Source organism: Mizuhopecten yessoensis, unplaced genomic scaffold, assembly GCF_002113885.1.
Source record: "Mizuhopecten yessoensis strain PY_sf001 unplaced genomic scaffold, ASM211388v2 scaffold5197, whole genome shotgun sequence".
Taxonomy (NCBI): domain Eukaryota; kingdom Metazoa; phylum Mollusca; class Bivalvia; order Pectinida; family Pectinidae; genus Mizuhopecten; species Mizuhopecten yessoensis.
The window spans coordinates 181,270-195,316 of record NW_018405928.1 but is presented as its reverse complement, the minus strand read 5'-3'; the positions used below and the strand labels follow the sequence as shown (position 1 = coordinate 195,316).

Sequence of the window (14,047 nt, the reverse complement as noted above, 5' to 3'; positions counted from 1 at the left end):
ACCGTATATCAAATGGTTCGGGTTTATTTAATAATGTGTTATTAACCGTATACCAAATGGTTCGGGTTTTTCTAATAACGAGTTATTGACCGTATACCAAATGGTTCGGGTTTATTTAGTAATGAGTTATTGACCGTATACCAAATGGTTCGGGTTTTTCTAATAACGAGTTATTGAGCGTATACCAAATGGTTCGGGTTTATTTAGTAATGAGTTATTGACCATATACCAAATGGTTCGGGTTTATCTAAGAATGAGTAATTGACCGTATACGAAATGGTTCGGGTTTATCTAATAATGAGTTATTGACCGTATACCAAATGGTTCGGGTTTATCTAATAATGAGTTATTGACCGTATACCAAATGGTTCGGGTTTATTTAATAATGAGTTATTGACCGTATACCAAATGGTTCGGGTTTATTTAGTAATGAGTTATTGACCGTATTCCAAATGGTTCAAGTTTATTTAATAATGAGTTATTGACCGTATACCAAATGGTTTGGGTTTATCTAATAATGTGTTATTGACCGTATACCAAATGGTTCGGGTTTATCTAATAATGAGTTATTGACCGTATACCAAATGGTTCGGGTTTATTTAGTAATGAGTTATTGACCGTATTCCAAATGGTTCAAGTTTATTTAATAATGAGTTATTGACCGTATACCAAATGGTTTGGGTTTATTTAATAATGTGTTATTGACCGTATACCAAATGGTTCGGGTTTATTTAATAATGAGTTATTGACCGTATACCAAATGGTTAGGGTTATTTAGTGAGGAATTATGGTCCATATACCGAATCGTAAGAGTTGGTTTGTGAGGACTTTCCAAGATACTCTTTGATATCCACATACTCTTTTTATCCATTTGACCATGAGGTTTTTCATGTAGGATGTAATATGTGTCATATTAAGGCCTCCTTCCTCAATACTAGCGATGATTGTACCTCTTTTTATACTTTCACATTTAAAGTTCCATATAAAATTAAATTAAATATCTTTATTCGGTGTAATGATGAACTCCTGTGTTGGATTTCGGAGACTAGAAAACAGGTAAACACACATTGATATAACAAGGATTATTAATACTGAAATACGGCCAACCAACGTAATGATGCCTCTATATGTCAAATATCTAAAAGCTGAAAATACAATGCCTACTAATCTGAAGTGACATGTAGACTATTTAAGATTCAAGTGTTCGCAATGTTTTTTTCGGTGACTACTTTTTATTTCCTTACCCAGTATAGACTGGAGTTGACTTAGTTTATCTTTAGTCCAGTACTTGATTTCATTGCTAAAGAAAAAAGTTGTATCCCTAAATAAATACACATGTTTGATCCAGGATCGTAATGACAGACCATAGGACCCCCATATCTTGTGTATAAAATTCCATTCAGTTAAATCAAAGAACTTTTCGAAATCTGACAAATTCAATAATTTTCCTCTAACATATACATTACATCATACAAAAGCCTTGCGTTATCAGTAATAATCTGCATTTGAAAGTGAGATTTGGTCTCAAATTGTTTTCAATAGCGTCTGTCTTTATTTTCTTTTTGTATACACGTAATGTATACACAAATTCTCAAATTCTGAAAGTTTCCCTGTTATTGATCTGACCAAAAATGTCTTTCTGATTTTTTTTAATAGAACTATGATCCATTTCCATCAGACTTTTGGTTTTTGACATTTTTCATGTTTTAATTTTGTTTATATCTTTAACCCTTTTCTTAAGTTTTACCTTATACTAGATAAAATGTTAGTTTCTTGGAAGATGAAGGTTTACTAGTATACAATTTCAAATTAATTAGCTTCTTCCTGATTATTTAGATATAATCCCATATTTTGTGATTACTTCTGTTATAAATTTATTCTCAAAATGGTTTTTTTCCAAATAACAAAAAAAAAAAATGTTTTGTCGTTTTCTCCCATTTTCATAGCAATGTGCCTTTGACCTTTACAGCAATCTTTCGATCCTGGTTTTACGGATGTATTTTTACACTCAAATTGTCCATGGATATCATTAGGATACAATAGCAAGTTCAATCGTTTTTCTACTGGTAATTTATATAATGTTTCAGTCTCTGAATCTTCCGAGGTTCCCTATTTTGTTTTGCTTGTGCTTTTGAATTTGTGATCCTAATGGATCTTATTTTCATTTCAAATTATCAAAAAAACAATTGGTCTTTGCTTATAAAAACTACATGACAATATCTTCCATATTTTTCCTACCCCCTCTACGTAAAATTCATCAACTGTCTCTGTAATGCAGTTTTTGACCTTTTGTGTAAATGTAGTGTCCTCCGGTGCTGTGTTGTATTTCAAAATTCCTTTCCCCTTTTCAGTTTTTGTAAATTTGACTTCTAAAAGATTTTTTTCATATCCTAGTTAAACTTTGGAGTCTTTAATTCTGAGACCAAACATCATAAATATAGGCAGCCTCCTGACATTTATTGATAAAATCTGTATACTACTCATATTCACATATTTGACACCCATAAACACCAGTCGAACGTCCCCAAATTACTCTATGCATAAATATCCGTTTGCCAGTTGAAATATTCACCTTGCGATATAAACAACACTGTTATTTGACATCACGCTAAAAGTAAGATATATGTACATACACACAAGATATTGTGTTGAAAAACAATCAATCAGACATGCAGCAGCCTCATTAAATAAGCAGGGAATTTTTCACACATCAAACCCTAATGAGAATCTTGCATAAAAATATCACGCAAATAGCAGTTAGCTAATCGGAATGCAGAAACGTCATAGATATGCACAGAAATTGCCCATCATGAAACCTGAAAAAGGTACTGGAGCATCAACTATGTGTGCTCATAATCCAAATTTACAGACAAATATTTAAGGTTTGTAAAAGAGTGATCCGTGTTCATACATGGAATTTTTAAAGTTTGTTATAAAACACTTTGTATTGATTTGTTGAAGATAAAACAAACATTATTAAACAATAGAGTGAACCTGTGGAACATTTATTGTTTATACCCTTGGAACTGATACTTCGGTGCTTTTTTGAAATCGCTGAGCTGTGTCCTCATGTTTCCATATACTAGGGCACCACATTATAATCGGCATATTTGTACGTGTTTGAGGTAGCCTTGTATCAAATGTATACATGCAGCTCCATCAACAAATCAATTTTCTTACCTCTTCATAATATATATATATATATATATATTATATATTATATGTCTTTTCGGTATCAAAATAAAAGGTTAGAATTTAAACCATTAGATTCAATTATAATAAAAATGAGTATTAGTACTTGTTTCCCCTAATTTGATTATTGATTTGATAATACCAACTTGTTTATATGTGTTTTGTATGTGTTCTAATGTCTATGTCTATGCTTGTACCACTGTTTGTTACTATGTTTGGAAAGGGCTTAAATAGGCTATGCCTGCTGCCCAATCCATTTGTCAAATGTATTGAAATTGAAGTAGCCTTGTATAGTACAGATTTTGTGTGTGTGTATTTTGTTAAGACAATATAGATAGGTCAGAAGTGTAAATTGATTTTAGGCGTGTTTTGTTCAGGCTAAGGTTCGTGTAGTGTCTGCTTTCTATGTTTCAGTTACCATTGTTAATTTACATGTGGAGGTCTATCTGGGTTTTTTTCTTTTCCATTTGTGGTTCTGGTTGAACGTCCTCACAACAGCCAGGGTCATGTGAAGTCTAAGGAGACATTGCCAACAAACGAGAGTAGGTAGAACAGAAAATGAGTAGATCGATATCTTAAGTGTTACTCAAAGGGCAACACAATAATATTTGTTCCTTCAATGTTCCCTATTGGCTGGTGACACCGACGAATCCCCCCGATTCACGATACGTCTCAATAAGTCGTCTCTCGTAATGCTCATATAGTGAGGAACAGCAGGTCTTTCTTGGTTTCTTCAATGTCCTCTACCCAGACAACACAGAAGAAACGCCCGGTTCTGCAGGCCCCACATTAGTCGCCTATCACAATCATGCATCGGGTAACAGTAGGTATTTTCTTTCCAGGGCCTGGACCCACATAAGTCGCCTATCACAATCATGCATCGGGTAACAGAAGGTATTTTCTTTCCAGGACCAGGACCCACATTAATCGCCTATCACAATCATGCATCGGGTAACAATAGGTATTTTCTTTTCAGGACCAGGACCCACATTAGTCGCCTATCACAATCATACATCGGGTAACAGTTAGTATTTTCTATCAAGGACCAGGCCCCACATTAGTCGCCTATCACAATCATGCATCGGGTAACAGTAGGTATTTCCAGGACCAGGACCCACTTTCACGAACAATTCACCAATTCAGAGAATTACTTAACTTAAAATATTTATTAAAACAGCATTACGGAAGTTCAGAAATATTCCTATAAAAAATAATGCACACTAAACTTTAATAATGCTTTCCTATAAAGAAATATACCTTCGTTAACGAATTGTCTTAGGAACGTTTGTGACACTGGGGTTTGCACAGGTCTGAAGTGTTTGTGATTAGTTGTATGTGATTTATGATATTTTGTTAATGTGGAAATTGAAGTATTTGTGAGAAGTGATATATATGTATAAGAAACTGCTTTTGAAAGTAATTTAAAATGTGATATGTTATTTATGTTTTTTTTTTATTTTTCTCTGAAATTTTATTTGCCAGCTGGATAATGGAAATGTGTTTATCTTTAAAGCAAACTGGACTGAGTTATACATTGATATTTGGTTCTGTTATATAATTCTCTATATCACAATTGCCCATGTCTCAGGCGGTTTAAATCATTATCTATATCAATATAACGTTTTGATATGTTGCAATATTGTTTTTGTAACTACAAGAAACACATATCTATCCAGAGATAAAAGAAAAAAGGGTATTCTTTATATTATTTATTATTTATTCCGTTTTCGTTCCTGGTTCTTTAATTTCGTATCCAGTTTTATTGACAATATTATGTCCTTGAACAACAAAAAATAGAATCTTTCATGTTTTGAAATTTTGATTGTTAGATATTTAGCTGGCTTTCGACTTTAACGAGTTTCAAACTTACATTAGATTAGTTCCTTATGGTCTACTTATTAGGATTTTCGTTTAGATATATCCTGTTGACCAGTAGACAACTAAATCAGGGTTTCCTATATGACAGGCTTCACCCTACAATATTTAAATTCTGTATGCTTGAACCCATTAACGAAAATGCCATTTATTTTTGCAAAACACATGTGACCTCATCACATCGCGTATTCCCAGCTAGCAAAGGTTCGTTGGGCCGACGTCGCGGTCGGTCGGCATGGTGGCAGGCGCCCATTGAAACATTACATGTATTTGGTATAATGTGTATAAATCCCTGTGGATATAGCTGTTATATGTATAAAAAAAACAATTCATTTAAATATTGAATACTTGCACTTCAAAAATAGATTTGATATTTAAAACCAATCTGTGTATCATTATTGTTTACATTCAACAGTGCCAACGAACTAAAATAGTGCAAATAGAAAGGAACCCCATTTTCATCCACATTAATTAAAATCAAAATTATTATCACAATTTTCCTTGTTGTTTAAACTACAGAATATTGAGGTAACAACAGTTAAACTAAATACTCATGAATTTCATATTTTGTCTGTTTCAGGTTCGCATGAAGTTGCTAAACAGGAGATGGCAATCGAGATCCCGCGTTTCATGCAACAGCGACTAAATAAATACTTATTCAAAATAAGGCATTCCTGTTATTTTAATATTGCTGTTTGACTTATTGACATTGTGCCAGTATTTCGTTAGAGCAAACTAAAAATATGGATTCGCTTCATGTAAAACTATTAGCATTAAGCGAAATATTTGTCCATTGAGTTTCTTTCTACATTAATCAACAAGTGAGGACTGAAAGAGTGACACAAAACGTATGTGCTTAGAAAACATTTAGACGAAAATGGAAATAATTCATTCTGACATTTGTTTATTTTTGCCAGTGTCTCATTTCTACACAATATATAGTACCGACTTGTGACCACTATTGTACTGACGTCGGTATCTGGCATTGGACCTCTGTTGTACTGACGTCGGTATCTGGCATTGGACCTCTGTTGTACTGACGTCGGTATCTGGCATTGGACCTCTGTTGTACTGACGTCAGTATCTGGCATTGGACCACTGTTGTACTGTCGTCAGTTTCTGGCATTGGACCACTATTGTACTGACGTCGGTATCTGGCATTGGACCACTGTTGTACTGACGTCAGTATCTTGCATTGGACCACTGTTGCACTGACGTCGGTATCTGGTATTGGACCACTGTTGTACTTACGTCGGTATCTGGCATGGGACCACTGTTGTACTGGCGTCGGTATCTGGCATTGGCCCACTATTGTACTGACGTCGGCATCTGGCATTGGACCCCTGTTGTACTGACGTCAGTGTCTAGCATTGGACCACTGTTGTACTGACGTCGGTATCTGGCATTGGACCACTAGTACTGTTGTACTGACGTCGGTCTAACTTTACATTGCTGCACCAGATGCGGTAACCAACATTAAACCAACGATTTACTGACGTTTGCCCAACGTTAAATTGCATATGTTGACAGAACGTTGGGCAAACATCAGAAATAAGGATTGGGCCAACGTTAGCCGTCGCTGTTCTCTCTACTGCGTTGCGCCCATGTAAAGATGAAGCATAATAGCTGTATCAGTTTTTATCTGTACTTACAATAACAACTTCATCAAAAAGACACTTAAAATGTAAATGTAAGTCATACATTGACTTTCCTGAACATTTATGAGGTCACAAGAACATTTGGTTTCTGGACGTATGAACGCGATTCATGGAATACATTTAGGAATCCAATGTTGTTATGAACTCATAGATATTGAAAGCATAAAGCCCATATAAACCCCTTTGAAGATTGTTATTATAAACTGAACTCCGACTACACCATTCCAGTGTCTATCAATGAGTTAAGATAACTATGTACACGCAGGATCTAGGATCGTTCATCGATGGTATACCTTTGGCTTTTATATTGTGTTTGAATAAAATAAATTCAAATTTTAAACCAAGTTAACATAATTGCAACACGAGTTTTTCATTACAAATTACAACGCGCCGATTTGCGAGCTCGTGTGTATCCAGAAAAACATACTGATCACTTATTTACATAAATTTACATGTTGTGTGTCGAGGTGTTGCATATTCCTGACTCACCATTCACGCAATCGGTTTTATTACAGATTTTTCTTTTTATTATTTTGCTTGTGATCGACTGATCGCGTAACTTTAAATTTTATAAATGTCTCCTAAAACCGACTAGCTGGTGGTTCTATTGTCTCATTAATACAATTGGTTGCATAATTTAAGTGTCTCCTCAATCAGAACTGGCTAATGTTTGAAAAGTCACTGTGGTTAAACCGGGCGACATGTAATTTAAGTGCATATATATCTAATCTATATCGGGTGTAAAATATCCTCAATTTTAAAGTCGCTATATCGTTTTTGATTCTAATGTACAAGGTAAAACGATGTCTTGGTTGACTTCCTGCTTCCAATTGTTTTACCCAGGGGCGCTATATATTGTGACTTGATATGTGCTGTTGATATGTGACATTACAATACCGTGTGTATTATACTAATTAACGCGTTCAGTAAGAATGTTATCAGTAGATTTTTCATTTCATTTCATTTTGTTTTATTTTTCCCACGTTTTGACTAGCAGATTTAACGGATAATTTTTTTACTGACCCATTGTATAAAATAGAAATATCTCTATATTTATTTTACAACAATGATGAAACGTAATGAACTAATTGATTATATAAAACACTGCCGAACAAACAACATTGTCATCCGGGTCTTTATGTACATGTAAACATAGAACCAATAGAATGGACTATAAACAGCATTTCTATCTCATGTAAACAAAATATACACCTAATTAAATATGTGAACACCGGGTTTTAAAATAGTAAAATGTGCTTAAATATTTACAAAGTGGATATATATAGTGTTATCAAAGAGCAAAATACATAACCCCGGTCCTTTTAATAAGCTTTGTAATATAATATTGACGTCGTTACATTTACATACTTAAAACACAATGGTAACAATTCCCATCATTGTCGTTCATTATTAACCCTTATATAAACATCTTGTTGCATTAAGATGAGAGGACTTGAGGTTTTAGATTATATCGGCTCAGCTCCGCCCACCTTACATCATAATTGTTTTGCAACAGCTATTAAAGTCATATCAGGCCGGAGTCCACAGACAATGGGACAACTGAAGAGTCTATCTAAAGTGCCATCACACCGGTACATCATAACCTGGAGACGACAGCAGGAAATCTCACATGGTCATATTATATTAACAACTAGCTAACCGATTAATGCTACGGATACCTATGGGAAAGTATATACGTTTTAGTCTCTTAGGTCTTCATCAAAGTGACCTAGTAATAAAGCGTCACTTTTCAGGGTTCTGCATTAACACTGAGCAAGGTACAGGGTGATGCTTTGATTAAAGTGTATTTTACGTTGTTAGAGTTAAAACTCGGCCTAAAATGGCTCACATAGAAGTGGTTATTGGGGTACATGCAGATTAAGTGGTAAATAAAACCTTTTTTATATAAAACTTTGGATGTAATTGTACGAAGAATTACAGGACACAAACTATAACGTCGTTACATATTTAAGGACATTTATGTGTAGAATTGGAGCAATTCCGACTAAAGACAGTTAACATTCTTTGGCGTTTTATCACAGACTTTCAAAAATGCATTCAAACGACACTTAACGAATTGTTTCAGTTATATATGGAGGCGATATGACATAAAACCAGCGGTTGATTGTCAAATACACGTTCATCTGAATATTAACAAAATAATTTACTTTGCAAATATGCTATTGTTTTACATGAAAAGGAATGAAACATCTTTCAAAGTAATCTCGGTACATTTCGAATACTAACGATTTAACGATTAGTACTACTCTTGATTGGGGTTGTTATTTTCGGATATAGATAAGTAAACGAAAGTTCAGAGTGCAGATCTATGTTAACACAGACAAAAAAAAACCTTTGTCAAGTTAACTTTAAAACACTGTCTCTATTGGAAAATGTATTTGTATAATATTTAGGAGTTAATACGCCATATCGAGGAATTTAGCCCTGGCCATTTTGGTCTTTTGTGGTTTATGCTGAATAATTTTTTCCAATGAACGATGCTGATTTCATTTGTTAGTTTGCAAGAACATTTCTTTAATGGGCAACACTCAGAAGTTACTTCTAGCCGAGTGTTTTCACCGAAACTTTGTAGCAGATCCTTTAAACTTTGTAGCAGATCCTTTACACTTTGTAGCAGATCCTTTAACCTTTGTAGCAGATCCTTTAACCTTTGTAGCAGATCCTTTAAACTTTGTTTAAACTTTGTGGCAGATCCTTTACACTTTGTAGCGGATCCTTTAAACTTTGTAGCGGATCCTTTAAACTTTGTAGCAGATCCTTTAAACTTTGTATTCCATACTGACCAGCTTGTAATGATGAGAGGTGCTCGAAATAATATGGTCTAAGTTATCTTAACGTAATAATTTGAAGAACTGAAATTTCAAGAATCGGTACTACTATAACTACATAGTCATTTAATGGCGCTCTATAAATGCGTATAAAGGTAATTAAGATGTACGTAACATACACACAGGTGACTGAACCTTTAAAATGTGGCAATAGATACAGTAAGCCAATACAGAATAGCACTGCATTATACAGCTGGTTCGTCCTTCTGTGACTCATCGGTGATGCTTGGTGACAAATCCAGATTGGTCTAAACAACTGTTGTTAAAACGGGAGGTTTACTAATTACATAATTAAGAAGAGTACTTGCTAATTTCAATTTAATTAGTAAAGTGTATATACTATGAACCATTATGAACCATGCAACTACTCAAAAGGGACTACTTTGCCGATCATGACAACATCAAACATCGGGGGACGAATACATCCACCAGCAGTGTCTACCACCTTGTATCTTTTACGATGAACATGACACACACACACACATGTGACTACACACATGTGACTGAGCCTTTGGTAGTAGATGCAGTATAAAAAAGAATGACACTGCAATCATACAGCCGCTCCGTCCTTCTAGGACTCGTCAATGCTAGGCGCCACAATGTTGGAAATCCAAATTGGTCTGAACAACTGAAGGGAAAAACGTAAAACTTGGAAATTGGATTAGGGTCCCTATCAATTCTCGTGAGTTGTTTTTCAAGTGTATTCTACACGCTGAATCTATACTTTCTTTTTTATAAAAGAAAATGAGATGTTGATACAAAATCAATCATAATTAGAAGGTTGTTATCAGTTTTATATCTCATCTTGTGATATCGATTTTGTTTTGAAAGTTTACTTCATAATCATTTTGTCAATATCTCCTAATATATCCTAATATGCCTTTAGTGAGCACATTGAGTTTATGTTATATTGCATCGCATGCATTCTTTGTGTTACTGACACATTTTATAAACAGTTATATATATAGTCTGAAGAATCTCCTAGAAGAGATGAAAGTACTAAAGACTCGTTGTTAAGAATTTTTCTTTTTATAATATATATATATATTTATATATCATCATCAATTATCAAGAAATACTTAATGCGTCTCAGTGGGTCAACTTAGTTAAACATTACTCAAACGCTTCTCACAATCAGCCTAAAAAGACATAAAGACATTATAGATTCGCTCTTAGTATTCCGTAAGATTTCCCCCTTTTAAATGTGTAAGGACACCATCGGTGGTCGGGTGGCACATACGATAACACATTTGCCTTTAAACGAGGCGGGCGGGGTTCGATTCCCGATCGGCCGTGAAAAGTATTGGGTCACCTTGCCAACCACTTGGTTTTTCTCTAGATATTCCTTCCGGGGGCTTACTTCCGGGCCAACATGAGTGCTTAATACAAGTTTGTTAGAGCTTGTTTCATAATTGTTGTAAAAGAAGTTATTGGATTGGCGGCTCGTGCTTGGACGGAAAGCCAAACAACCGCCTATATTTTCTTGTAGTTGATTTATTCATCCGCCAAAAATCCGACAAAATGTTCGAATGAGTTTTCGAAAATTCATTAAGAATTGTTTGTGGAATATGTTCTGAATTGAAATATGCTTTTTGATGTTAATAACAACAACACCCAAACGTCAAAACAGCCATTCGCGTTTATAATCGATGTTACAGGAGTTTAAAATAAATGCCTTTATTTTCCAAGCTGGACTGTTCGCTGCAGATGAACACAATGTTTTTGTTTTTGCCGGAACCATGTGCTCGCTTTTCTCGGAATTAGGCTCATGCTGTCGGTAGCAAAAGTAGCCATGGGCTATTTCGTTTTTAATTGGTACTAGGTTAAAAAATAGAAGACAACTTGAAAATTAGTCACAGAAAAACAACAGTCTGTCCACTCACTTGTGTATTGTGGCCGACACTTATTGTGTATATGAACAGGACCGACCCAGTTCAGCGCGCGCTGTACGACTGCAAGCCATTGCGTTGTAGACAAGGCACAAATCGCAAGCCATCGACGACAGTAGATGCCTTAATTGGTGTAAACTCGATGGACTGTTGTGTCAAATTAATAATGGATGGTTCATATGCGAGCTCAACGTGGGGTTACAACTTACTGTCTTCGTGGCCCAGTAAGACTGTCGGATCACTTTGTTCAGAACACTGCATCCGTCAAATTTACTTGTTTACTATATCAAATCTTGTGCAAGCGGTCTTCATTTACCTTTTTAGTATTGAAGCGTGCACCCATGAAAGGTCAAGAAATGTTATTTAGCGTTTAAGTTACGCAATTATTAGAACAGTAAATCTTTCAGAACGTCTTCGACAGTCGCTCCTATTAAGTGAATATCCTTGACGGCACGAGTTACGCAACCGTATGCGATGTGCTTCCGTTTTCTTTCAAATGGTTCAGTGTTGGTCATACTTTTTCAGACATTTTATAGATGTGTTTAAATTAAAGTTTACTTGATCTCAAGGAAAATAATTAAAAATAATGGATCACTGAGGCTACTTTTTACTGGATGTTTTGTTGTTAAATTTTTAAATTTAACTTCATTGGAAAGCGTTTCATGTTTCTAAAATTATTTTGTCTTTCACAGTCTATTAAGTCTATTAAAAAACTGATTTGAACATACATGATATTTTGCCTTTATTTGAACAATTGTGATTTTATTTGTATTTAAAGTTTTCTTTCTTTGGCTGTGCTTTTCTATTACTGTGTTCAAAAATAATTATGTTACAGCATAATGAAACTTACCATAAACGTGAGGAGTGTTACTAATTATGTTACAGCATAATGAAACTTACCATAAACATGATGAGTATCAATAATTATGTTACAGCATAATGAAACTTACAAAAACGTGAGGAGTGTCAATAATTATGTTACAGCATAATGAAACTTACCATAAACATGAGGAGTATCAATTATTATGTTACAGCATAATGAAACTTACAATAAACGTGAGGAGTGTTACTAATTATGTTACAGCATAATGAAACTTGCCATAAACATGAGGAGTATCAATAATTATGATACAGCATAATGAAACTTACCATAAACGTGAGGAGGGTTACTAATTATGTTACAGCATAATGAAACATACCATAAACATGAGGAGTATCAATAATTTTGTTACAGCATAATGAAACTTACCATAAACGTGAGGAGTATCAATAATTATGTTACAGCATGATGAAACTTACCATAAACATGAGGAGTATCACTAATTATGTTACAGCATAATGAAACTTGCCATAAACATGAGGAGTATCAATAATTTTGTTACAGCATAATGAAACTTACCATAAACATGAGGAGAGTTACTAATTATGTTACAGCATAATGAGACTTACCATAAACATGAGGAGTATCAATTATTATGTTACAGCATAATGAAACTTACCATAAACGTGAGGAGGGGTACTAATTATGTTACAGCATAATGAAACTTCCCATAAACGTGAGGAGTGTTACTAATTATGTTACAGCATAATGAGACTTACCATAAACATGAGGAGTATCAATTATTATGTTACAGCATAATGAAACTTACCATAAACATGAGGAGAATCAATAATTATGTTACAGCATAATGAAACTTACCATAAACGTGAAGAGTATCAATTTGATATCGTTTATAAATCGAGGTATAAAATATCAATACATGTAGTGTGAAGTAAAAGAGACATTGAAGTATCATAACACCATCGTTAATGCATGCTACATGTAACACTTTGGTTATATAGTCATAAAGTATCATGTAAATCAAAAACTAAAGCTGCTTTTTTATTTCATTCCTCATGAAAGCATATGGAAGCCTGCCAATTCAGGATAAAAATCTTAGAAAAATAACCACACTCGTGCCGTCAATTCTCCATTGCCATGGGCACTTTGATTTATATATATGGAAACAAGATGCTTATTAACGCCTTTATTTCAATATTTTTGAATTCACACTACTTAACTGTAACAAACCCTAGCATATTATTTATATAGCATTACATATTAAGGGACAAACCGTTAATGTTAGTGATACAATGAAGGGGATATAAGACAAACCATTGAGGTAATAACGTAAAATTAGCATTTATGGATAGTTCAATAAAAACATGATTACAGACTTAAAATGGTGAACTTGTACTTACCCTCGAATATCAAACAGGCTACCCCGACCACACATGTCAGCTGCATCCGAACCATATCTATCAGACTAGTGGTTCGTTCAGAGGACCTGGTATATGTTTTTCTAGTTGTGTAGTAGGTGTGACATTTATACAGTGAACGGCTAATCTGTGATTGGTTACAAGAGCGTTTTTATCTTAACATGCAAAGTCATGTGACCGTACTTAGCTAATGGGTGTTTATCGATTCCTTATTTCATTGCCACGGGTGACTTATTCGAATCAAATGGAGAGTACGGGCTAATATAAAACAGGCCTTTTCCGTTTAGATAGACTTAAAGTAAATCAATAACACAATTCTAGCACC

The 14,047-nt window shown here is 34.4% G+C and overlaps 1 protein-coding gene across 1 annotated transcript in view; it reads right to left on the bottom strand.

Moving 5' to 3' along the window:
* The window catches only part of LOC110450392 (EGF-like repeat and discoidin I-like domain-containing protein 3), a 44,353-nt gene extending 30,574 nt beyond the window's left edge, over positions 1-13,779 (bottom strand). The window contains exon 1 of the mRNA XM_021497878.1: positions 13,705-13,779. Coding sequence (XP_021353553.1) covers positions 13,705-13,759 — 55 coding nt within the window. The 5' untranslated portion in view covers positions 13,760-13,779. The remainder of the gene's footprint in view (positions 1-13,704) is intronic.
* Positions 13,780-14,047: the final 268 nt, after the last annotated feature.